We start from the raw sequence: 26,226 nt of genomic DNA, 5'->3' as shown, positions 1-26,226 counted from the left end.
CCTGTCAAGACCCTGACCGCTCCTTCAGCGTCACCACAGCCTTTCCCGCCCTGGCCCTGAGCTCTCCTCCCGCATCACCTCAGCCTTTCCCGCCCTGGCCCTGAGCTCTCCTCCCGCATCACCTCAGCCTTTCCCGCCCTGGCCCTGAGCTCTCCTCCGGCATCACCTCAGCCTTTCCCGCCCGGGCCCTGAGCCCTCCTCTGGCATCACCTCAGCCTTTCCTGCCTAGACCCTGAGTCTCTCCTCTGGCATCACCTCAGCCTTTCCCGCCCAGACCCTGAACCCTCCTCCGGCATCACCTCAGCCTTTCCTCCCCAGAGCCTGAGCCCTCCTCTGGCACCACCTCTGCCTTTCCCACCCTGAATCTGAGCCCCTCCTCCTGCATTACCTCAGCCTTTCCTGTCAAGACCCTGAGCCCTCCTCCAGCATCACCACAGCCTTTCCCACCCTGGCCCTCAGCCCTCCTCTGGCATCACCTCAGCCTTTCCTGCCTAGACCCTGAGTCTCTCCTCTGGCATCACCTCAGCCTTTCCCGCCCAGACCCTGAGCCCTCCTCCAGCATCATCTCAGCCTTTCCCGCCTAGACCCTGAGCCCTCGTCCAGCATCACCTCAGCCTTTCATGCCCTGGCTCTCAGCCCCTCCTCCAGCATCACCTCAGCCTTTCCTGCCTAGACCCTGAGCCCTCCTCCGGCATCACCTCAGCCTTTCATGTCCTGGCTCTGAGCCCTCCTCCAGCATCACCTCAGCCTTTCCTGTCTAGACCCTGAGCCCTCGTCCAGCATCATCTCAGCCTTTCCCACCTGGCTCTGAGCCCCTCCTCCAGCATCACCCTAGCCTTTCCTCCCCAGAGCCTGAGCCCTCCTCTGGCATCACCTCAGCCTTTCCTGCCTAGACCCTGAGCCCTCCTCTGGCATCACCTCAGCCTTTCCTGCCCAGACCCTGAGCCCTCCTCCGGCATCACCTCAGCCTTTCCACCCTGGCTCTGAGCCCCTCCTCCTGCATTACCTCAGCCATTCCCGCCCTGGCCCTGAGCCCTCCTCTGGCATCACCTCAGCCTTTCCTGCCTAGACCCTGAGTCTCTCCTCTGGCATCACCTCAGCCTTTCCTGCCTAGACCCTGAATCTCTCCTCTGGCATCACCTCAGCCTTTCCTGCCTATACCCTGAGTCTCTCCTCTGGCATCACCTCAGCCTTTCCCGCCCAGACCCTGAGCCCTCCTCCGGCATCACCTCAGCCTTTCCTGCCTAGACCCTGAGTCTCTCCTCTGGCATCACCTCAGCCATTCCCGCCCTGGCCCTGAGCCCTCCTCTGGCATCACCTCAGCCTTTCCTGCCTAGACCCTGAGTCTCTCCTCTGGCATCACCTCAGCCTTTCCTGCTTAGACCCTGAGCCCTCCTCCGGCATCACCTCAGCCTTTCCTGCCTATACCCTGAGTCTCTCCTCTGGCATCACCTCAGCCTTTCCTGCTTAGACCCTGAGCCCTCCTCCGGCATCACCTCAGCCTTTCCTGCCTATACCCTGAGCCCTCCTCTGGCATCACCTCAGCCTTTCCTGCCTAGACCCTGAGTCTCTCCTCTGGCATCACCTCAGCCTTTCCTGCCTAGACCCTGAGTCTCTCCTCCGGCATCACCTCAGCCTTTCCTGCCTATACCCTGAGTCTCTCCTCTGGCATCACCTCAGCCTTTCCTGCCTAGACCCTGAGCCCTCCTCCGGCATCACCTCAGCCTTTCCTGTCTAGACCCTGAGCCCTCGTCCAGCATCATCTCAGCCTTTCCCACCCTGGCTCTGAGCCCCTCCTCCAGCATCACCTTAGCCTTTCCTCCCCAGAGCCTGAGCCCTCCTCTGGCATAACCTCAGCCTTTCCTGCCTAGACCCTGAGCCCTCCTCTGGCATCACCTCAGCCTTTCCCGCCCTGGCCCTGAGTCCTCCTCTGGCATCACCTCTGCCTTTCCCGCCCAGACCCTGAGCCCTTGTCCAGCATCACCTCAGCCTTTCCCGCCCAGACCCTGAACCCTCCTCCGGCATCACCTCAGCCTTTCCTCTCCAGAGCCTGAGCCCTCCTCTGGCATCACCTCAGCCTTTCACGTCCTGGCTCTGAGCCCTCCTCCAGCATCATCTCAGCCTTTCCCGCCCAGACCCTGAGCCCTCCTCTGATGTCACCTCAGCCTTTCCTTCCCTGGCTCTGAGCCCCATCCCCCAACTCGTGCCACCTCAGGTCTTTGCCCAACCTGCTGTCTCGAATCGCCGTCCTCTCTCCCTCAGTGACGTCAACATTTCCTGCCTGAACGTGAACCCCCCTTGTGCCCTGACCCTTCCGTGCCTAGCTGGATCCCTGCCCTCTGGTGCCCCGTCAGACACTCCCCCGCCCCCTCGAGTGACCTCAGCACTTCCCCCCTCAAGCCCAGCCCTTCCTTCCACCCGTACCCCCTCTCTGGGTTTGTCCCCAGCCTCCTCCCACCCGCTCAGCGTTGCCCCTTCTCGCTCTGCAGCCACCTCAACGCCTCCTGCCTCAGTGCCCGTCCTGCGTCCCTCTTTACCGCCCAACGCGGGATCCGGCTCCCGCCACCTCAGAGCTTCCCACCAGAGCCCAGCTGCTTCCCGCCCTCTCGCTCCAGACTTGCCTTTGCCCCTCCTGCCACCTCACAGCCCAGCCACCCGCTCCTCCTTCTCAGGCAGCGCCGTTCGCTGCTTCCTACCCCCCTCCTTGTGGTGTTTCCACCCCTTCCCGCCACAGCCCCATAGCTCTGCCCATGTGGGAGCCTGGTCTGTGCCCCCCAGCCCAGCCTGTGGCACTTGTTCCATCTGGTGCCAACCTTCCTGCTGCTCTGGGGCAGGGGGCTCCTGCACGGTTCTGCCGCCAGCTCCAAGTGCTGGGGCGGCCTCCCTCTGCCGCTTCTCCCCGCTGGGCTCCCCCTTCCCTGAGGGCCTGGAGCAGTGTCAGCGCTTCAAAGACCAGGGCCCCCACCTGGATATGTGGCCCTCGGCCCTGCGCCCCGTCCCGGCTCGTGCCGCCTCAGCGGTTCTCTCTCAGTGTCGCCCACAGTCGGCGCCCGCCATCCTCTCACTCTAAACCCCGGCCCAGGCTCGAGCTCACTCGGGCTCCCTCACACCAAACACCCTCCCTCTCCAACCCATTCCCGCCCAGCCCGAGCCCTGCCCCCGGGTGGCCCTCTGAGGGCTCCATCCAGCCCTTGAGCCCGGGGCTGTTTTGGTGCCTGGTGCCGTGGTGGCAGCGGGGTCGGTGCTGAGCGGAGCTGGCCCCAGAGGTGCAAGGGGCAGAGCTCACCTCTCAGGCCATCTCCCACTGCGCCCACCCTGGCCTCTTCCTGTGGGGAGAGTGGACCAAACCATCCCCTGCTGTCCCTCAGCAGCTTACAGAGCCTGCCTGCACCTGCTTCCCCATAGCGCCAAGCCTGGCCCCATCCCTGCTGCCCAGGCTCTAGCACCAAGCCCACCCTGGCTTCCCTCGTCCCCAGCACCACGGTGCCACCCAAAGCATTTTGGCAGAGCCCATCACCAGCCCAGGGAGGAGTTGGGCCTCTCCCAGCCTTAGGCAGCAATTTCCCATTTGCACAGCCAGACTCCACTGACGGGAAAGAGAAGCCAAGAGACAGCGGCGCAGATCCTCCACGGCTTTTAGGCTCCTCATTCCTGTAATGGCTACACCCCTTTGAGGATCTGGGCCAGTATGGCCAAAAGATACAGCAAAAGTTTCTACTGTAAATAGATATCCCCTGCACAGGCAGCAGAAAGGGAATTACCTGCTCACTGAAATGTGCTGAGGTGCTATCAACACATCAGTATAGCGTGTTCTAAAGGTTTCAGAGTAGCAGCCGTGTTAATCTGTATTTGCAAAAAGAAAAGGAGTACTTGTGGCACCTTAGAGACTAGCAAATTTATTTGAGCATAAGCTTTCATGAGCTGTAGGTCACGAAAGCTTATGCTCAAATAAATTTGTTAGTGTTTAAGGTGCCACAAGTACTCCTTTTCTTTTTGCGTGTTCTAAAGGTTATTTTTTTATCCATAGAGGCTTAAATGAATGCTCTAGGCAAAAGACTTTCAACCTTGATTTAATTATATGGATGTGTTTTATAGCACACAAAAATAAAGAGCTTTCAGTTTTACAATTATATCTACAAGAGACAAAATGTCATAATCCAATATCTTTAATTTTAAACCATACTTGAGTTAAATGGAAATTCTGTTCTTTATTCCCCCTTAAGAAATAGAGTAAATGGTGGGGGAGTGGGGGGTGCATCTTTAATGATAACAGAAAATATCATAATAATCCCAATACATAGCAGGGAATAAGTGTTTACAGAGGACATATGTAGATTTGTTTTAAAAAAATCACATTCAAGTGGAAAATAGGGTTAGAAAACAGCAGCTGAGTACACAGCCACAGGTGCTGTTTTGAATTCCTTCAACTCATCTCAGAATGCCTGTCATGTTTAGGTCACCTACTCTGCAATTATATTACCAAGCAGCATTCAGTTTGAACTGTAGATAATGGGCTGATAGTGTAATTTATTTGTCCTGCTGGTAGTTAATACTGGATTTATGGATTTATAATAATGGATTTATAGTTAATAATGGATTTATTATGCTAGCTTCACTATTAAAATTGCATGATATTAGAAGGACCTGATTTCTTATTCTGTCCAAATGTCAATCCTCTCAATTCTCTTTTGTTCCCTTCCAACCTAACCCAAGGGATCACTTCCACAGCCCTGATTTACTTATGCATCTTTCCTGGGTATGTTGATCAAGGTAACAACCTGACAAGGAGAAGGAAATAAAGACACTTATCACAGTGCATACTGCGTGTTGCACAATCTAAGCCACGTTAAGGCTTCTTCAAGGATGTTTTTTGGTCCAAAGTAAATAATAGCTATTTACATTTGAATTGCAACCAGGCTCAAATACATTTTGCTTTTCTCCCTTGAGTGCTAAAAGATCAAAATGACAGGTGACCTTTGTGAAATGAATTAGAAGGTCCTAGTCCAGTTCCTCATGGACAGGTGTCCAGATCACAGAAGCCATCATTGAATTTGGCATTAATTAGTATTTTTGTTAGCAACTCCTGTACATTTACCTCTAGGGTGAAACATGACAGTAAAACAGAGCTGGTTGGGGAACGGTAATTCTATTTTGCAGAGGATTTTGCTATTTCAGGTTTAATTCTGGTTCGGAACGATAACCAACATTTTTTAAATTCTCTGTGAATTACTGATCTCCACCGAGCTCTAACGCAGCCTGATGGGCTGCCCCAGAGCTGGGGAACCTGGGAGCCTTTGAAGCCCTAGCTCCATAGTAGTACAACCTGGTGGGTGGTGGAGGATCCAGGAACCCTAACAGTCCTGCCTGGTGAGGAGTCACAAGCCTGGGAGTTGGAGTTCCTGCAACTTCCAGGCTCCCGGCTTCCCATCAGCCCACCAGGCAGGCAGCTGAGGAGCTGGGAGCCTGGGTTCACTGCATGCTGCTAGATGGTCTGCCAAGGAGCCGGGCAGGTTTTTCACAAAATCCTGTCTGGCAGGCAAAGTTCCATTGGAAACATGCTTGGTTTCTGTTGGGATTTTGTCAGAATTGACACAGTCCTGTAGAATGTTCCAATTTCAACAAAACAGCAAATTCTGACAATTGTTTTTTTCTAACAAACTCCACTAATTAGCAGTGGAGAACAACATGACACAGTAGTTTTTTAAAAAGTCCAAATTCATTTAGTTCACAAAGTGACTCCTATATAGAGCCAGGTGCATTGTAATTGCCCAAAGGCACATAAAGTGGATTAAGCTAATTTGGACTCAGGCACTTTTATGCTGGAATAAGAGCATCCACAGCTTGAGTTAATCAGGAATAGCTATTCTGGACTAACACTCTATGTAGACAAGCCCTTAGTCTCATGAGTTGTGCCTGCTGTCATTACTCTGGCCACATTGTGCTAGCCCACCAGGCTGTGAGGTCATGTAAAGTGAAGACACAGTACCTCATTACCCAGAAGGAGAAATAAGAGGGGTTGGTGAGGGACTGTAGATTTTATTCTCTAAAAAGAATGGCAAGCAGTCCTCTCATTCTATAGTGTCCCTTGCAAATGCCCGCTGCATCCAATGCAAACAGATCAGCCCATGTATATTTATTTATAGCAGAGTCCCTCTGACTCCTCTTCCCATTGGCACAGCTCTTCCGACTGGGTTCCCCTGATTCTGGAAAGCTGCCCGATTCAGGAAAGCATCAAAGCACCCACTTGAGTCCCTTTGAAGGTAGGGGAACTTAAGCAGGTGCGTCATGCTTTCCTGAATTGGGGCCAGCGAGAGAGTTCTGCACAGAGCCAGGTGCACCATAATCACCCACAGGTACAGAGTCAGCAAAGCCACAGCTGGGGGTCTGGCTGAGGACGTAGCGTTCCCATTCTGCTTGGACCTCCTCGGAAGCAATGACAGGCAGGAGATGCTCCGTCCTTGATGGATCCCGCAAAGCAAACACATGGGGGGTGAAAAATGATCCCTGTGAACATCATGAGCTGTAAGTGTCGCTTGGCCACAGATGGCCCCCTAGCATTACCTCCCTCATTTCTGCTTTTAGGGAGAGATTTCCAGAGGCACAAAAGGGAGTTAGATGTCCATTGGTTTAACGGGACAGCTATTGGGCCTGGCTGTCTTTGACAATGTCCCCTTATTTTCATACACAGACAATAACTTCTACCAGAGCAGCAGAGTGTGGACTCTCTATCAGTCACTTCCGCTCTGTGCTAAAGGGCCTGCTAGCATCTCCGACTCCAAGAGGTCACTATCACCCAGTGTGACTGCTGAGGATTTGTATCTCCTTGTCTCAAGGTGAACGTGAAGCATCCACTCCCCTTGCAGCAGGCGTACAACCTTGCAAGCTGCCTGCTGACTCTCTCAGTTGGCCTATGGGAGGACTGTTCCAGCCTAATGGATAGTTTCCTCTGAAGGTTGCAACATTTGCCAGCTGTTCCTGCGGGGCTTCAGCTCGGCCTGCAGGGTGGATTTGATTTAAATCAAATTTATTTAAATCACTATTTAAATCACTAGTCAGGAAGACTCAATTTAATCATGGATTTTTACATAAAAGTGCATTCTTGTTGGTTGTTATAACCTTAATACATATTCTTCACAACTCAGAGATAGATGTAGCTTTCATTTTTAGAAGGTACATACGATGCATTTTTAAGTGATTTATTCTGAAAACTTTTCAGATTAGTTTTACAGCTATATCAGAAAATGATTGATTATTTGGTTATTTCATTTACCAAAGGTAATTGAAGCAGATATTTATGAAGTCACTGGGAGGTGAACTATCTCCAATTCAAGAGGTTAATCATTAATATTTGGAGAACTTTCTTGCCATGCTGTATTAGGAGGAGAACATCACCAGACAGACATTTAAATTGTTTTATTTAACTAAAACAATAACGTTACATATTGTGGATTTTTTCTTCAACAGCAAACATATAATATTTTAACAAAACAAGCATAAGAATTTTTGAATTTAGTTAAACATTCAAATTTTTTAAAATCAGGTTTGTTTTTGTTAAAATTGTTTTTAACTAAAATAGTTAAGTGAAATATTTAAAAAAACAAAAACTAAATCGACTACGTCAGCCAGGTCAACATGAGAAACTTAAAATATTGGCTTCTGCAGCTAACTCAGTCATCTTCACCTTCATTTTCCTGTTTGTTCATAATCTGGAAAAGAAAAACAAGCTTTCCTGCTTTTTCAGGTCCCAAATGATTTTTCAATTTGGAATGAATTAGTCCAAAGGAAGAAAATATTCTTTCTGCACTAGCAGAAGAAGCTACTGCTGTTAAAAGTGAGATTATCACTTCAACAGTCTCTGAACCCAAGTGCTTAAGTGACTTCCACCTGTTCACTGGTGTGACTTTCTTTAAAACATCAGCAAACATATTCTTGAATGGTTCTTATTCCCAAACTGGGTCTCTTTTACTGCCTGCTGCCACTATAGGTTTTCCCTTCTAGTGAGAGAATGGTATGGTAGATCTCAAATCAATAAAGGCTACACTCAGAAAGACCTCAAGATTTCTGGAATATGCTGCTCAAACAGTTTCACTCTTGTTTCTACTGCCTCTCTCTCCCTTCTCATATTTATCTCCAGACTACTTCTCCTTGTCCAGATCTATTCCGCCCCCAACAATCTTCTATTCATTTAACTTTTTGAAACTTTGCACTTTTAGAGAGAGTAAGGGATTGACTCTGTGTATACAAATTTGCAGAGGGACAATAGGGTTGAGGTCTGTTATTTCTCATCTATCTATATTATTTATTTATTTTAAAACATTTTTGCTGTTAACAAGCATGTTCTCTCTGGAGATACAAATCCACAGTTTGAGAACCGCAAAACTAAGCATCTCTGATGGTATCTTCTAGACTGAGCGCTGAGTCCCATTGGGTAGATAGAAAGATTAACCTAAATAATCCATACAGAAGCCACTGGATCCCCATAAAATTGGGTCCCTAATCCATGAACTATTGGAACTCATTTACAAAACTTTTCTTAAACATTACGTGAATATATTGTCTCATACTATAGAATTAGAATGTATGATCCCTATTCCATGATGAGATATCTTTGATCTATAATATATTTTAATTAAAACTATCTTTAGATAGGTGTTTCCCTCAAAACGCATTTTATCAAAAAAATCCAATTTAAATTTAAAAAATCCAATTTTTTTAATTTTTTTTAAAAAAAATCATTGATTTTTATCCACCCTATCAGCTTGACAATGAAGAACTCAGTCCTGTGTCTGCACATAGGCCATGTCCCCTGGTGCCTTCTCCCCAAGACCCATTCCCAACATGTCTGTCACACATGCTTCTACTGTAATGTGTGTGTGTGTGTGTTGGCAGTGGGTGGTCAGTGCAGGTAACTGTGATTGTTCAGCCATTGAGCACAATCGGCTCCCATTCTGACACCCGTCCACATTGCTACTCACCTCCCTGAGCCCTTGCTATGCCCAGTAGATGGGAACGTTGCTGCAGAGGATGTTAACTGTAGTGCTCAGGATGGAGCGATCAGCCAAGGTCACAGGATACCCTTTCTCCTCCTCCTCCTCACCCTGCTCGGGGGTCAGGATGAGCGACTTGAGCTACGGCAGGAAATAATAAAAATTAAACACACACACAAAACACCCTGCACCCTTGTTTGCAACAGGAATAGACACAGGCTATTGACATCCCCCTAGATCTTAAATCGTTAATGGCAATACGATACGCACACTACGTTTTCTCCTAGTGCCCACTATATTTCCAGCACCTTCACTCCACCTGTGAGGATGGATTCCACATCACAAAGACTTCCCATATGGACACTGCTTCTGAAGCAATAAACATTTCTAGCAATGCTGCCCCAGCTGGAGATATACAGGCTAGCCTGTTTTAATAGGACGTGGAATTATTTGAATATAAATATGGGAGTCTGTGGAGGCTAGTGATTATAGCAGATGATGAAAGATTCAGGACTTGTGAATTCTGCTCCCACTTCTTGGAGGCTGTATGGTCTAATGGACTGGGAATCAGAACTCCTGGCTTCTATTTTTGATTCTGCCACTAACTCACTGTGTGCCCTGAGACACTTAACTCATCAGTATTTCTCTTTGCCGTCAACCCCCCTTAGGGCTCTGAGGGTCAGTCAGCGTTAGCAAAGCATTTCCATGCCCTCATATATCAGGCGCTTTATTAGAGCAAATCATTCTCACAGCAGCTGGTGAATGTAAAAGATTCAAAGGGAGAAACAATTCAACTCCAGAGGCTACTGTGGAATCACACACACACAAACACACACACACACACACACACTAGCAACTAGACATACACTAGCCCATTTTGAATGTGTAACTGTTTTGCTGGTCCAGCCGTTGCATGTGCATAACTCCAGGTGTCCCTGATGCACCATCCTTTGGAGGTTTGATCTTTGGAGTCTAAATAGCCTCTTATGTCTGTTATCCATGTATTATCTTACACACACACACACACACACACACATTCTCTGTTGGCCTCAGACTCAGCATTGCATGAGTGCCATTTCCCTCATGCATTCCTATACCTACCTCTATATCCAGCATGGTTCACACTGAGTGTGCATTCCTGACAGCTCACCTGGAGATGCTGGTGGAATGCCTTTGCAATGGTATCCAGGCCCTGAATGTTCTCCTTGTCCATCTTGGTGATGTAGCAGGCTTGGCCTTGCCAGGATTTGTAGCTGATCAGCAGCTGTTTGCAGACAGAGCACATGGTGCTTTATTAGCCCTGGTTTCCCATCACTGCAGCTCCCCGGTACTCACCGGAGCTGAATCACCCTCTCCTACTGCACAGCCACGTCTGCTTCCACAATGTCACCCCTCTCCATCCCCCTCATGACGCTGAGCCCAGGAGCCTCCTAGACCCATCATGGGCCTTTCCTTTTGAGACTTAGAGCCATCTGCTCGAGATGGGCCAGGGTCGGTGCCATCACTCCAAGCCCTGTCTAAAGTGTGGGGATTGGGTAGATAGGAGCTGGGTTCAAACCTCCTTGGGGATTGGTTTAGCAAGATGAAAATTGATGCTTTGCAAACCCAAACCCACCATCTTATTTTGCTTGTCTCCCCTGCACCCTTCCCCACCACCTTCCATCCCACGCTGGCCACTGAAGACAACACACCATCCTTCTCCCTTCATAGCCCCAACTCTAGCCCCATTCACTCCCTCTCTCACTTGGCTCTTCCTCTCTGTTCATGTTCCTCTTGTGGAGCTGGGTTTTCTGCATCTTTGGCAGCACCCAGTTCCTCCCCTACCCGCCAACCCTGCATCATGACAGAGGAAGAGGAGACCAAAACAGGATTCCCGTGTGCCAACAGGTGCTGCTCCTTGCTTGTCCAAAGTGCTGTCTGTTGAGCAACCCAAGGACTTTCCTCCCAGGAACTGACTCCCCTGCTCCATTCAGGGGCATGATGCAGCCCAACTGAGGCTGGAACCCCTTCTGATTTTGCCTGGAGGGGCTGGCACCCAGCAGATCCTAACAGTCTCTCAGAGTGCCTTCTGTTCTAATCGCCACGTTTGTGCTCAGATGCCACGGCCATGCATGGGTTAAAAACAGCCTCACTCCCTGCACAAGAGGATCCAATGCAGTCCCGGCCTGATGGCAAGGGTCCATTCTGAAGCATGCCCCCTGCCAAGCAAGCACTCCCTGCTTACATTACTGTAGTCATACACGACTGTGCCCGGGTCATGGGTTCCTGCATCAATGAGGAAAGTCACCACCTCTTCTTCCCAGTCCATGGAGAGCCGCAGTCCAGACTCTTCCCCCTCCAGCCCCTCAATGGTCATTTGCAAAACCTAGGAGGAGATCATAGAGCCTAAAGAATGAGCAGCAGAGTGAGCAGGGCCAGGGGGGAGGAGGGAAATGGAAGGGATGGGATCTCTATCATCTCTGCTGTGGGTCCCCTGCATCGAGAAGAGCAACATTATTCCGTTCTAACCCATTTGAAGCTCAGCCATTTCAAAGGGCCCAGGGACATTTTGCAGCTGCTCTTCATTTCTCTGTTGCTTCTAATAATCAACCCTGTTCCCTCCCTCAAGGCTAGCCAGGGCCCCAGAGTCTCTTGCAGAATGGGAAGGGTAAGTTTATTAGGAAGACACTCTCAAGATTGATTTTGTTTCTCCTAAATGTTCTCCTGCTAACCCAACAGACCGAGGCCTCCCTGCCTCTTCCCTGCTGTCCACACATATTGTGAGGCAGGGCAGACAGGATCTGTCCCCAGTGAGCGAGGATTTCAATCAGCCCTCTGGGAATTAAATGCGAGTGCAACATCTTCCTCTGGCTTGGTCCTTGACTTTGCTCATTCACGGTTTCAATCTGTCCCTTCTGTGCCAATCCTGTTTCCTCCAGTGAATGACTGCATGAGTCCCCTCTGCACCCAACAGGACCCCATCTGCTCTCTCTGCATTGGTGCGTGACTGCCCCAGTTTTGTTCTGCATCTCTGTGCATCTGTCCCCGCTTCCTCTGCCTATTGCTAGACTTGGGCATGGTGACAGCGATCTCTTCTGCAGGGCTGCAGCAATCCCCTGGGCTCCTATGCAGGGCCATACCCTTTGCACAAGTCCCCTTTGCACCTACACAAGGCTGCATCTACCATCAGCTACATGGATCTCCATTGCGTCTGTTCCTACCTGCCACTATCCCCTGTTCATCTATAAACTGCTGCATTTAGGCATGATTTTAACACCTCCCTTTGCACCTGTGCACAGCCTCACCTGCTCCTTCTCCCCCTTACTTACAGTCTCAGTGTGTTCCTGGGTCACATGCAGTCCCAGCAGCAGGGCTCCCAGGACGACCACAACTATCAGCACAATGACCACCACGATGATTAGGATTCTCTTGATGTGCAGGGGGCAGCCGGGGAACTTGGGCAGATGGCAGAGTAGCTTAGGAAGGCAGCACAGGAAACTTTTCCAGGCGCTGCAGCAGCAGCTGCAGCAGGACTTGCAGCTGGGGCAGCCAGGGCAGCAGTTGGTGCAGCTGGGGCAACCTGGGCAGCAGTCCCTGCAGCTGGGGCAGCTGGGGCAGCAGTCCGTGCAGCTGGGGCAGACGTCCATCTCTGAATCCAGAGCATTGTAGTGCTGGGGACCCAAGCAAACACAGAGAGAGGGGTCACTGCAGGGGGGATTGAAATGCAAAGCAAAAGGGAGCAGGAGGAGGTGGAGTGGGAAGGGGTGTGAAGATGAGAGCAAGGGAAGGAGACAGGACTGGGGGGAGAGAGAGGCAGAGAGAAATGAAGTGCAGGTACAGGATTTGGGCCTGGGACAGGCCATGGTTTTAAGTAGTATCTTCCATATTCAGAAAGAAAAGGAGTACTTGTGGCACCTTAGAGACTAACAAATTTATTAGAGCATAAGCTTTCGTGAGCTACAGCTCACTTCATTGGATGCATAAGTGAGCTGTAGCTCACGAAAGCTTATGCTCTAATAAATTTGTTAGTCTCTAAGGTGCCACAAGTACTCCTTTTCTTTTTGCAAATACAGACTAACATGGCTGCTACTCTGAAACCTTCCATATTCAGAGTGTCTCCAAGTGCTTTTTAAAGTAGCGAGCTAGATCCCAGCACCGTGGCTGATTCTGTTGGCAAGATGCCTCGCTAATCGCCTCCATGCAGCCTCAGGCAATTGCCCCTGCTTTCTGGGGAGAAGCACTGGTTGACTCAGCAGGGTCATACCCCCTCCTCTCTGGGGTTCACCATTTGATAGTTCTCATGCACTCTTGACAGCTGCTAGAGCAGATACATTTCAGAAATGGGCAGTCGGTGACTCAGCCAGATCTGCACCCAGCTGAGCACGGCAGTTCAACAGGCATTGGGGGAACCAAGGAAGCAGGTGAAATGTCTTGTACATCATTATAGACCGGGGCAAGTACGGAGACACACATGGAGACATGCGCACACACATACAGGGACAGACACAGACACACAGGTTCACACAGACACACAGGTTCACACGCCGACCCACATTCTGCAAGCTGGAAGGGACAGAATCCACCACTGACCTATAACCATAGCGGGGCACTAGAAACTATTTGAGCCGCAATGTATGAGCTACGGGGGATGTGGTAGCTTTCATGTAACCTTTGCCCTTCGCTAAAACCCAGCCCGGGGAGAAGGGGGTAAGGCTGAGGCTTACCAGTGGGTCCCCAATCAGAGCCTCCTCGATGCTGATTTCCATCTTGCTGCTTCTCCTGTGCCACTTGGACGTCCCCTCAGTGCGTAGGGCAGAGAGAGACTTAAATAGGGGACCTGCGGTAAGAGAAGGTGAGGGGGGAAGGGATGCTGGAGTTCCCCAGCTCCTTCTGGCCACAAATCAAGTGTCTAATTCATTTCATTTTTGTTTGTGAACCTGTTTCCCTGGAGCCCTTCAGAGCTGGGTTTCTAATAAGCTCCTAGGCCTGTGTCAGTCGAGAGTCTCCAAGGACACTTGTCTCTGGGCACATGAACCTCTTAGCGTCCAAGAGCTGCATCATCTGGGGTTCTGAGGCCAAAGTCATCCAGCTCCACAGGGCTAGTGCTGCCCTTCAGGCTGGAGTATCCGACTCATTGATATGGCCACGGCCAGGCTTGGCTCAGTGCCCCGAGTCTCTTAGCCCCTCTGGCACCTAATGGTGCTTCAGATGTTCAAAGCAAAAGCCGAAAATCAAAAGCCTTTCACAAGAGCACTAGTTGTGAGTGTCCGGGCCCTTATCGGATTGTGGTCAGCTAGGGGCCTTTGAGGAAGGGCCGTGTGCAGAACTCCATGATTTCCAACAAGTGTTTGCACCACCACCTTGCCCAATCTCTTCAAGGCGGCGACTTCAGGAGAGATGGAAACTTTCTGGGGCTAACACTGCTGCATCCTTGTGCTACCAGGGCTGCAGTTTCCTGCTGTAGGTTAGGTGGGAGCATGGACACCTCAGGAGCTGGGAGGGGGTGACGAAAGGAAGCTCTGAATGGAGTGAGACCTTCAGCAAGGGAAGCTTGTGAAGGATGCACCTGCACAAAGATGTGGAGCGTCGGCACCTTGGAAAACTCGACCCTGGGTAGAGGACCAGCTCAAGGTCCCACATATGCCCCTACTGAAGTGGGACTTAGGTGGTGCATAGTCATAGCCATGAGTGCAGGGGACTGGACTAGATAACCTCTTGACCTCTTTCCAGTCCTACGATTCTATGATTGTGAAATTCACCCACTGAGTGAACTGATCTATGAGTTGTTAGAGGTCCATGATTAAGACATGTCAAACCCCTAGGGTGAAATCAAAACTCCCCTTAACTTCCTTGGGGCCAGGATTGTGACCCAGTTTTGTAAAATTATTTAGGTGTTGCTGTGCAGCCTAAATATCATTTTCAAAAGTGATTTAGGCACTTAGGAACCAAAATCCCATTGACTGTCAAGGGAATTTTGGCTTCTAAATGCCTAAATTCCATTAGAAAATGAAATTCAGGCTCCTAAATCAGGTAGATGTTGCAACCTTTAAAAATCTGAGCTTTCACCTCTAACTCCAGCTGGCCTACAGCCAACCCTGATCTCACATCTGGCCTTGACCTAATTGCTCTTCTAATCAAGCTATCTATCTGTGGGTATCAATCCTGCCAGACATCACTGGTATCCAAGCACCTTCCACATAAAATCAATTGCACTAGCAAAGTCCCCGGTTGATTTCATGGAGTCTCTAGCACTTCTCGCTTTTTTCAGGGTAAAAAACTGTTTGGGAAAGGGATTTTGTTTTTCAAAATTTTATCAATTGGGTTTTGGGTCAATTTGTTCCAGGGTAGGGTTTTTAGGTGGTAATGTTTTATTGGGTAGAAGAGTGGGTCAGTGCTGGGGTTTAGGTTTCTAGGGGGGTCAGAGTTGGAGTTTTGAGGTAGAGGAGGCAGTCAGGTTTTGGATTTTAGGGTGGGTCTGTGTTGAGATTTGGAGGTAGAAGGCAGTGTCAGTGCTATGAGTGTCTGTCGTACGGTGAAGAGGCCTTTTCAAAGGGGAAGGTTTGGCAGCGTTTCCTACAGAGGGTCAGACTTTCTGGATTTGTTTGATTTCCTTTGGGACTTTGTGTCATAGTCAGATCCCTTCGACAGAGAATGCTTTATCTCTAGCTCTCAAGTGCTTCGTCCTGGGCTTTGAGATCTGCATTGCCCCAGTGGAGTTGTTGTGGTGGTTCATAGATCAAAAATCAGTAATTGATGTAGCTGGGGTTTGAACCATTAATTGTTTTTAAAATTAAGAGCAAGGCCTTAAACTGGGATTGGAAGCTGACTGGGACCAGCTGAGGGACTTGAACACAGGCCTCATGTGCTCATGGCAGCCTGAGCCAAGGAGAAGTGGGCAGCTGAATTCTGTGATAGCTGGAGCCTGTGGATCATTTGCACATTCAGATACATTGAGTTTCAGTGATCTAGCCTGGAGAGGATGAATGCAGAGATCACTGTGGACAGGTCCTCAGTGGGAGGAAGTTTCCTAGTGAGCTGGAGATGAAAGGAAGGCATTGGTAGATACTCACGCTACCCAATCCTCCAAGCTTAGCAATGAGTCCAACAGTTCCAGGGGTCACATCTCTCTGACGAATGGAACCTTCAATGGAAGGTGGAGACACTGCCTCGACCAATTCTCCAAAGCATTTCCCCTTTCCGATCAGCGTCACTTTGGTCTTGCCTGGGCCCAGCTGCTCTTCATCCAAGAGATGATCATTTGCAGGCATTCCAACAGTTGGCCTTGAGCTATCTCCTCTTCTTCCACTGTCCCTGAATCCACAGCTGCCAGCACAGACCTTGAGAAAGAAACGGTTGCACATTCCCCAACCTGTAAGAGCCAGGAGCTCCCCAGCCTCCCTGCTCAAGGGCTTGGAGGAGCCTGTGCATTTGCTGTTTGACCCCTGACAGCCCTGGCTCTGGTTTCTGCAGACTCTGCATGCTTGCCAACCCTCAAAGGGAAGGTCTCTGCATTTTCCTCACTCCGTGCAATGTGTTTTCTTAGTGATGTTTGAGGGAGGGAGGGAGAGAGAATCAAGTCGCTCTCAGGGCCATTTACCCTCAAACATTCTTTATCCTGAAGAGTCCTTAGAATCCTCATCCTCTCCCTTTGCTGCATGAAGCCTATCCCAGGCATTCTCTTCTCTCCACACCCACCCCGCTCCTCAGTTGCAGTGGGAACATATTCTTTATCTTCTGCCACATTGCATCACCTGTCCGAAGACAGATGTTGAGTAACAGGCAGACCAGGGACATCAAATAATGGGGCTGAGCCGGGGCTTGTCAGCATCTCTGTGGCTTGGCATTGCAACACAGTGACACATGGGGGACTGGAGCTGGGATGCTGATTCCACTCGGCCCAGATCTCCCAGCATAGGCATCAACACGGAGAATGGTGTCCTACTTCTCTGACAGCTGAGCGAGTGATTCATAGATTCCCAAGCCGGAAGGACCATTTTGATCATCTAGTCTGACTCACTGTATAACACAGACCATAGAACGGCCCCAGAATTCCTAGAGCAGATCTTTTAGGAAAATATCCCATCTCCATTTAAAAAGTGCCTGTGATGGAGAATCCACCACGATCCTGGGTAAATTGTTCCAATGGTTAGTTACTCTCACTGTTAAAAACGTACCCCTTATTTCCAGTCTGAATTTGTCTAGCTACAACTTCCAGCTTGCTTCCTATTGCTGGGGGTCAAAGGGCCGTTTGCTGTTTTCCAGGTTTGTTCCACTTGGAACTGGCCAGTGAGCTCTTTTGTTTAACTGGCGGATCATTGTCAGTCTAGCCAATTGCGTTGTAAGAAACCTGGGGCTTAGACCCCTTTTCCTATGGTGGTATCTGCCAGCTTTAGGGGAAATTGATCCTGCCTACCAGATTAACCCTAACACTGCTGGTGTTCAATCTCTGGCTGTCTCCCTAAGATGTTACAGCAACAAGTTTTAATTGGTTTCAAAGTTTCAAGGAGGGTATCACACGAAAAATGTGTCCTTCCTGTTTCATTACTTGCTTCCTAAAGGAGATGGTACCAAGCTGCAGTGTGAGATCTTAACTTTCCCAGAGCTCAGGGATGTTCATATCCAAGGTTGTGCTTTAGGTTGGATAGCTAAAGGGAATCTCTGTCCCCTGCCAGTTGTTCTTGTGTTCCCTTTCCAGGCTAGAGGGTGAGACCATTATACTGATACACGGATGAGCAGAGCCAGCACAATTGTGCTGTAGTAGTGTATGTGCATGCCGACACTGTGACATACATACTGCTATGCATGCACATACTATAACACCCCCATACACATATGCATGCCAGCACACTCACATATACACTCCCATGCACAGATAAGCACACAGACACACATACCAACACACACTCACAAACACACAAAATCCTGCGTGAGCACCCATGCATATGCATGCTCACACACTCATATGTACACACACCCACATGTATGCGCACAATGTAACACACACTCACATACCAACATACCTCTACAAAGACGCAGAGTCCAGTATGTAAACACACACATACACTGGGACATATGTGCTCAGATACAGACACACACAAGACACATATCACCAACACTCTCCTGTACAGATGCACACTGACATCCCTCCACCTCCTGGAAGGACTGGAAAGCATGGTGAGGTGAATCATTTAAAACTGGATTCTGTAATTAATGGGGAATTGGTGGAGCTGTCTGCAGGGGAGGAGATGGGTTCACCTGGCCGTGCCGTAAAGGCCTCAAGGACAAGCCATGAGCCAGGGAGAGCTTCCTATGCGTTGTGACCCATCCTGTTCACAACCTACTCAGCTTGCAGGGGAGGTTTTGTTTGTGGTTGTGGCAGCTGCTGGGCCGCATGATGATCCCCATCTTCCCAACTCTGCAACCTGAGAGTCCTGTACCAGCATCAGGCCCCCTTGATGCTGCATAAAGAGCCTGATGCAACAGACAGAGGCTAGAAGTACAGGAACACAGGAGTCACCTGAGTGGATCTGTCCACAGACCCGCCAAGGCCAGTGTCTTGTTCCTGACAGTGGTCAGTAGTGGATGCTACAAAAGAAGCAACCCCTTAATAGGTCACCTGACCAAATGTGCAATTGTGTATGTGTGTGTACATATTTGCATTTCTTCCTTCTCCCCTGCAACAAGCTGCTTATCCCGTGCAGTATGAGATTTTCTCACACCAACTGAGGATAACAACAGGGCTGGGGTTTTCCATTTGTTTCATGGGGAATTGTGTGTCTAAATCCCAAAGATAATGCTGCAAATCTCCATCCGGGTTATTGATCATATAATCACCCAGCCTGTTTACAAATCCAGCTCCAGGATCGATGTAATAACCGGATGCATTATCTGTGTCCCAGCTGCACTGAAATCTGCTGAGTGATCATGCACGGCGAGGGACATTCAGCTTGTGCAGAGGGGCCAGCGCAAGGTCCAGGCACTACTGATGTCCTACTTTAGCCCCCTTAGGAGGTGCACTGGCAATCACTTGCCCACAGTCAGATAGCAGGTCAATAGCAGAGCTGGGAATAGAAGGCAGGTTTCCTGACTCCCAGTCCAGTGTTCTATCCACTAGACATCACTGCCTCTCAACATGCGTGAATTTACCAACCTTTAAATCCATAGATTCATAGATACTAAGGTCAGAAGGGACCACTCTGATCATCTAGTCCGACCTCCTGCACAGCACAGGCCACAGAATGTCACCCACCACTCCTATGAAAAACCTCACCCATGTCTGAGCTATTGAAGTCCTCAAATCATGGTTCAAAACTTCAAGGAGCAGAGAAGCCTCCCTCCAGTCAACCATGCCCCATGCTACAGAGGAAGGCAAAAAAACCTCCAGGGCCTCTCCAATCTGCCCTGGAGGAAAACTCCCTCCCGACCCCAAACATGGCAATCAGCCAAACCCTGAGCACATGGGCAAGATTCACCAGCCAGATACCCAGGAAAGAGTTTTCTATAGTAAATCAGATCCCATCCATCTAATATCCCATCTCAGGGGATTTGGCCTATTTACCCTGAATATTTAAAGATCAATTACTTACCAAAATCCCATTATCCCATCATACCATCTCCTCCATAAACTTATCGAGTAGAATCTTAAAACCAGATAGATCTTTTGCCCCCACTGCTTCCCTTGGAAGGTTATTCCAAAACTTCACTCCTCTGATGGTTAAAAACCTTCGTCTGATTTCAAGTCTAAACTTCCTGGTGGCCAGTTTATACCCATTTGTTCTTGTGTCCACATTGGTGCTGAGCTTAAATAATTCCTCTCCCTCTCCTATATTTATCCCTCTGATATATTTATAGATAGCAATCATATCTCCCCTCAACCTTCTTTTAGTTAGGCTAAACAAGCCAAGCTCCTCAAGTCTCCTTTCATAAGACAAGTTTTCCATTCCTCGGATCATCCTAGTAGCCCTTCTCTGTACCTGCTCCAGTTTGAATTCATCCTTTTTAAACATGGGAGACCAGAACTGCACACAGTATTCTAGGTGAGGTCTCACCAGTGCCTTGTATAACGGTACTAAAACCTCCTTATCCCTACTGGAAATGCCTCTCCTGATGCATCCCAAAACCGCATTAGCTTTTTTCACAGCCATATCACATTGGCAGCTCATAGTCATCCTATGATCAACCAATACTCCAAGGTCCTTCTCCTCTTCCGTTACTTCTAATTGATGCGTCCCCAACTTATAACTAAAATTCTTGTTATTAATCCCTAAATGCATAACCTTACACTTCTCACTATTAAATTTCATCCTATTACTATTACTCCAGTTTACAAGGTCATCCAGATCCTCCTGTATAATATCCCGATCCTTCTCCGAATTGGCAATACCTCCCAGCTTTGTATCATCTGCAAACTTTATTAGCACACTCCCACTTTTTGTGCCAAGGTCAGTAACAAAAAGATTAAATAAGATTGGTCCCAAAACCGATCCCTGAGGAACTCCACTGGTAACCTCCCTCCAACCTGACAGTTCGCCTTTCAGTAGGACCCGTTGCAGTCTCCCCTTTAACCAATTCCTTATCCACCTTCTGATGTTCATATTGATCCCCATCTTCTCCAATTTAACTAATAATTCCCCATGTGGCACGGTATCAAATGCCTTACTGAAATCTAGGTAAATTAGATCCACTGCATTTCCTTTATCTAAAAAATCTGTTACTTTTTCAAAAAAGGAGATTAGGTTGGTTTGGCACGATCTACCTTTTGTAAAACCATGTTGTATTTTGTCCCATTTACCATTGACTTCAATGTCCTTAACTAATTTCTCCTTCAAAATTTTTTCCAGGACCTTGCATACTACAGATGTCAAACTAACTGGCCTGTAGTTACCTGGATCACTTTTTTTTTTCCTTTCTTAAAAATAGGAACTATATTAGCAATTCTCCAATCATTCGGTACTATTCCTGAGTTTACAGATTCATTAAAAATTCTTGCTAATGGGCTTGCAATTTCAGGTGCCAATTCCTTTAATATTCTTGGATGAAGATTATCTGGGCCCCCCGATTTAGTCCCATTAAGCTGTTTCAGTTTCGCTTCTACCTCTGATATGGTAATATCTACCTCTATATCCTCCCCATTTGTCATGCTATTGGGTGAGCGCCTGTTCACATGTTCTGGCCCTGGGTATAAACAAGGCCCTGAGCAGTTTTGATTAAATCAATACCATATGGCAGGATCCAGAAGGGAAAAGACAAATCTCTCTAAGAAGAGAATAAAGGAAACAGCAGCATGTTGGTCCTATGGAGATTTTACTCTTCAGACAGAAGCATAAACTCATAAACGAAACTCTTGTTTTATTGCAAGTGCCACCTGAAAATTCCCAGCTGCTTTGAATGGCAACAGAACAAAAGCTTTGCAACAGCTGGAGATCATGCAGCCACCCACCCACTGGCCCACGGCCTGAGCCTAGGCTCAGCTATGCGATGATTGCATACGGAATATAGTCATCATTGTAGGAGAGAAGCCCCAGTGCTGTGGATACAAGGGCGCCATGCCCATCTCATTGGGAAGTGACTGCCGGGATGCGGAGCTCAGACTGCACGGGGCCCTGTAAGATAAATGGAGGAGCATGAGAAGTTAGGGTTGCGGCTATTGTAGCTCAAAGAAATCCATACAGAGAAAGCCACCTGCGGCCAGGTAACCTTGTTGGTTTTCTCTGTTACTGTTTATTATTTGCACTATGGTAGTGCCCAAGGTCCCAGTTGAGGTCGGGTGCTGCATTGTGCTAGGTGCTATACCCACACGTGCTGAGGTCTGTGCCTCAAGGAGCTCAAGTCTAAATGGATAGGACAGCCAGAGGAAGTGTAAGTATCCCCATTTCACAGATGGGAGAACTGAGGCAGAGAGAGAGTAAGGGCCAGATTTTTAAGAGCTTTCAATGAGAGTTGGAGGCTTAGACACCTTTAAAAACTTGGCCCCATGTGACTTGTCCAGGGTCACATGGGGAATTTGTGGCAGAGCAGGGAAGTGACCCCAGCTCTCCTGAGTTCCAGCCCAGTGTCTGAACTACAAGGCTACCCTTTGGCTTTTGTTATATTTTAGACACCTCCCAACCCAGGCACCAAAGCAAGGCCTTTCCCTCAGCCACCTTCCCAGCCAAGGCTGCAAGCAAAAGGGCCAAGAGGAGGCCATCCCCCACGTGCACACATAGTCCCTTGGGTTCTCAAGCCTAATTCCACCCCTGCCACGTAAAACTCTGCAGCGATGCCACTAATGAGTCCATGAGAGACTGCAATGGCCTCCTGCTGACTGTTGCATTCTGGTTTCTCTGTGCAGAGTGGGTGGAAGTCTTGTCTTTTCACCAGCCAGAAGGAGGCATTTCTTCTGCATCCTGATTGTCCAGAGCCTGGTGGTGATTTGATAGTTGGGAAGGGATTTGATTGGTCTCTGGCAAAGGGCTTGTTGCTTTTGCAACTCTGTGTGCGTGGCGGGAGGAGGGGGAATCCTCTGGCAAAGGGCTTTTGCAACTGTGTGTGTGTGTGTGTGTGAGAGAGAGAGAGAGGGTTGCTGTAGGCAGTTCTGATTGTTCAGTCACTGAGTAAACCCAGCTCCCCTTCCAATACCCAGCTACTCACCCACCTGAGCCCTTGCTAAGCCCAGTAGATGGGAACGTTGCTACAGAGGATGTTAACTGTAGTGCCCAGGATGGAGCGATTGGCCTGGGGCACAGGGAACCCCCCTTCCTCCATCTCTTCACCTTGTTTAAGCTAGGACAGGAAATAATATAATTAGATGTGCACCACCCCCACACACCATTACAGGAATTGTGATTTATAGCCCGGGCTGGGGGCCTAAGAGTTTACAATCCTTGGACACCATCAGGTGCTAATCGTAACAGGATGTGCTCACGGCGTCATTTTTTCCCTGCTCTGGAAACTAAGCTCTCAGTGCTTCCGAATAGCTGTGGAAGTGTCCTGTACTGTGGGAGGACGTCCAAACCATCCACCACTACTCTCCTGCACTAGCAACGGTCTCCTCACCCAAGTATTAGATTATCCTACCTTGCCAATACATTGATCGAGCTGGCCCAAGAGAGGCAGCGTCTTCTAGTAGTGAGAGTATGGGAGTTTGGGGCCAGGACTCCTGGGTTCTGTGCCCAGTTCTGCCACTGCCTCAGCAGGCAGACCTTGGGGAGGTCACTTTCTCTTCCTGTGCCTCCACTGTACCCCGAGTAAAAGGAGTACACTGCTGACTTACGCTACACCTCACTCTGTGTGCATGTGATTCAATTACCATGGAGAGCCTTGGCTGGAAGACATTTGATAAGGGCAATTCATTCTTTGCACCCCCTTATAGTTGTGTGCATTGAATACTGTGCATGAGACATGGAGCAATTGCTCCTGTGCTGGCCTGAGCCCATTTTCCCCAGAATGGAGCGGTGGTGATCCTGCAATCACCCACCAAGGGGAATTAACAGTGCAGTCACTGGTGGCACACAGACGAAGTCATAGTAGCCTCTGCCTGCTCTGTGCAGGCAAATACTCACTGGTTGCTTCATTTATAAGTTTGGCTCTGAGACCCAAATTCAGGCTTCACAGAAGAAGGTGCAGCACCTACTGACTTCAATGGGAGCTCAAACTGCGTACACCCAGGCTGGTGCACTCTGACTGCAGCCAGCTGTCTTTCAGGGATTCAAGAGAGCAGCCTCCAGCCTCTGCAATGTTTTAATCTTTCACAAGTTTCTCACTCCCAAGTGCCCTTTCTCCCTGCACTCCGGTGCCTGCCTTTGTACCTGGCACAGCTCACACTGAGTGTGCATTCCCAGCTGCTCACCTGGAGATGCTGGAACGCCTTGGCAATGGTATCCAGGCCCTGAATGTTCTCCTTGTCCATCTTGGTGATGTAGCAGGCTTGGCCTTGCCAGGATTTGTAGCAGATCAGCAGCTGTTTGCAGACAGAGCACAGGGTGACTTTTAGCCCTGGTTTCCCATCGTGACAGCTCCCCAAGTTGTATTCACTGGAGCCGAATCACCCTCTCAAACTGCACAGCCCCTTCTGCTTCCACCATTGTCACCCCTCTCCATCCTCCTCTTCTCTGCTGAACATGGCACTCAGCCCAGGAGCACCTTATACCCTCCATGGCCTTTCCTTTTGAGACTGTAAAGCCATCAGCTCGAGATGGGCCAGGATTGGTGCAGTGTCTGCAAGCTCTATCCAAAATGTGGGGGTTGTGTAGGTAGGAACTGGATCCAAACCTCTCTGGGCTTGGTTTTGCAAGATCAAAACAAAGGCTTTGCAAACTCAAACCCACCTTCTTATTTTGCTTGTCTCCCCTTCACTCTCCCCCACCATCTTCCCTCTCACTTTGGCCAGTGGGGACCCCATCCGTCTCCCTTCGCTGTCCCCACCCTGGTGCTTATTCACTCACTTTCTATTGCTTGCATTAACACTTGAGTGTTTTTCTCTCTCTTTATTTCCCCTGGGATCTGCTTTTCTTTGCTTACTAGCAACCAGGAAGTGATGTCAGTGTGGTCAGTTCACAGCCAAGTGTGACATCAGCATAATGCTGGGCCCAAGCCATACAATCCAGGTCTGGGGGTGGGATTTTGAACACCCCAAATCTTGGGTGTGTTCAGATCTGGGGTTTTGGTTCAAGCTTGTCTCAGGGTACATACACTGGCTTGGCTCAGCCTGCATATGGGACAGTTATGTGGGCCAGACTGAAATTATCACTGGCTCCTCTACCTCTAATCAAGAGAGTGGTAGAGACTCCAGGGATTTAACCTGCTCTGGTCCGACCAGCCAGGTCTCACCAGTCTGAGCTATGGGTATAGCAATGAAAGTTCTCTGTAGCTCTAGCCAGCTTTGCCCTGGTGCCCCCCTGTTTGGAAGAGGCTCCCCCAAGCCTAGCAAAACAAGCGTGCCCTACTTACGTGGGGGTAGTCGTACACAACAGTGGCTGAAGAATTGATCCCTGCCTTGATGTGGAAAGTCCCTGTCCTTTCTTTCCCACTCATAGAGAGCTGCTGCGGGGACCCTTCCCCATCCAGGCCATGGATAGTCATTCGCAAAACCTAGAAGGCAAGGAAACCCACAGAGTGAAGCGTGCTCAGTGCAGGAGGCTGGGTGGGCCAAAGCAGAAGATGTGATGCATCAGCCATTCATTGCCTATACCCTGAAGAAGTGCCCTCTTTCCCAACAGCACTCCCTTCCTCCCTGCTGACTCAGTGCAGGCAGAGACATTAGTAAATCAGAGCCCTGGGCTGTTCCTGTTTCAAGGTACTCACTGAAACTTTGCTGAAGTCTTTCATTTCTTGGCTGGCCCTGATAATAGAGCCCTGTTCCTCTAGTGTCCCAGTCTCCTTGGCAGCTGTCTGTGGTTCCAGCTGCCCTCTGTGCTTGTCCATAGCTCCACTTTTCCTGCTGCCCTTGTGTGCTGGAGCAGCCTCTTTACCTGGCTGCTTCTGCCTCTTAACACTGGTACACAGGTGCATTTCCCCTTCTGCTTGAGTTCCATGCTGTAGCAGCCCACTTTGCCTGGCTGCATCTGCTTCCTTGTGCTCCTGGGCATGGCTGCAGCAACCTCAACGTGCCCCTGTCCCCTCTGCACTGGCACACGGATGGACTTGCCCCTCTGAACCATTGCCCCCGGATTTTTAACGCTGTACTTACAGTTTCCGTGTGCTTCTCAGATATGTGCAGTCCCATCAGGAGGAAACCCAGCACAACCAAGACTATGATCACAACCACCACCAAGATGATCAAGAGTCTCTTGAGGTGAGGGGAGAGGCAGGGGATCCTGGGCACAGAAGAGTAGTCCTGTGGGAACAGAAAAGAACTCTAACAGCAAGAAGAGCTGACACGGGTATGCTGGAGGGAAAGGACCCCCCTTTATTATATGTATTCCTGTAGCACTTAGGAGCGCCAGTCATGGCCCAGGACCCTATTGTGCTAAACGCTGTACAAACACAGAACAAAACTATCTATCCTCTGTTCATTGCCATACCGGAGGGGCCTCTATCAGAGCCTCCTTGCTGCTAACATCCATCTTGTTTCTTGTTCTGCAGACCCTGGCCGTCCCTGTAGTGCTCCTCCAGCGATAAAACAGCCCTTGGAGGCTCCGTGACTGGAGAGGGGCTTATATAGCGGACTTGGAGATAGTGGAGGGGCGGAGGACAAGGGGAGGCCATGCTGGAGTTCCCCAGGCCCTTCTGGCCACAAACCGTGTGTTCACTTCATTTTTGTTTGTGAACCTGTTTCCCTGGA

The 26,226-nt window shown here is 49.3% G+C and overlaps 2 protein-coding genes across 5 annotated transcripts; both read right to left on the bottom strand.

The window, feature by feature from the left end:
• Positions 1–4,054: 4,054 nt before the first annotated feature.
• LOC119848806 (pulmonary surfactant-associated protein C-like) lies at positions 4,055–14,078 on the bottom strand. The gene is made up of 6 exons (XM_038385038.2): positions 13,691–14,078; positions 12,296–12,637; positions 11,212–11,352; positions 10,138–10,251; positions 8,976–9,128; positions 4,055–7,706 (listed from the first exon to the last, which is right to left on the bottom strand). The coding sequence occupies exons 1-5, from the start codon at positions 13,730–13,732 to the stop codon at positions 8,991–8,993; spliced, it is 777 nt and encodes a 258-aa protein (XP_038240966.1). The 5' UTR covers positions 13,733–14,078; the 3' UTR covers positions 4,055–7,706; positions 8,976–8,990.
• Positions 4,055–26,218, bottom strand: LOC119848552 (pulmonary surfactant-associated protein C). Of its 4 annotated transcripts, none has more exons than XR_006277116.1 (8): positions 25,967–26,128; positions 25,633–25,779; positions 24,894–25,034; positions 23,794–23,904; positions 22,600–22,727; positions 21,308–21,568; positions 19,670–19,671; positions 4,055–6,187 (listed from the first exon to the last, which is right to left on the bottom strand). XR_006277116.1 is itself a non-coding variant. In XM_038384521.2 (6 exons), the coding sequence occupies exons 1-5, from the start codon at positions 26,006–26,008 to the stop codon at positions 22,611–22,613; spliced, it is 558 nt and encodes a 185-aa protein (XP_038240449.1). In that variant the 5' UTR covers positions 26,009–26,218; the 3' UTR covers positions 21,295–21,568; positions 22,600–22,610. The 4 variants fall into 4 exon arrangements, 1 of the variants encoding a protein (XP_038240449.1); XR_006277117.1 differs by lacking the exon at positions 19,670–19,671 and adding an exon at positions 18,083–18,086; XR_006277115.1 differs by lacking the exon at positions 19,670–19,671.
• Positions 26,219–26,226: the final 8 nt, after the last annotated feature.

The sequence above is a fragment of the Dermochelys coriacea genome, chromosome 26, assembly GCF_009764565.3.
Source record: "Dermochelys coriacea isolate rDerCor1 chromosome 26, rDerCor1.pri.v4, whole genome shotgun sequence".
In the NCBI taxonomy this organism is placed as follows: Eukaryota; Metazoa; Chordata; order Testudines; family Dermochelyidae; genus Dermochelys; species Dermochelys coriacea.
The sequence above is the reverse complement of the archived record's forward strand: the minus strand, read 5'-3'. Positions and strand labels throughout refer to the sequence as shown.

Bases quoted from the DNA above. Each gene is read 5' to 3' on its own strand.
- LOC119848806 (XM_038385038.2), bottom strand. From the start codon at position 13,732: ATGGAAATCAGCATCGAGGAGGCTCTGATTGGGGACCCACTG. The intron at 10,252-11,211 runs GTAAGCAGGGAG...GTCTGCAAACAG, and splicing joins TCGTGTATGACTACAGTAAT to CTGCTGATCAGCTACAAATC. The intron at 9,129-10,137 runs GTGAGCTGTCAG...TTCCTGCCGTAG, and splicing joins CATTCCACCAGCATCTCCAG to CTCAAGTCGCTCATCCTGAC.
- LOC119848552 (XM_038384521.2), bottom strand. From the start codon at position 26,008: ATGGATGTTAGCAGCAAGGAGGCTCTGATAGAGGCCCCTCCG. The intron at 25,780-25,966 runs GTATGGCAATGA...CTGTTCCCACAG, and splicing joins CTCTGATAGAGGCCCCTCCG to GACTACTCTTCTGTGCCCAG. The intron at 22,728-23,793 runs GTGAGCAGCTGG...TTCCTGTCCTAG, and splicing joins AGGCGTTCCAGCATCTCCAG to CTTAAACAAGGTGAAGAGAT.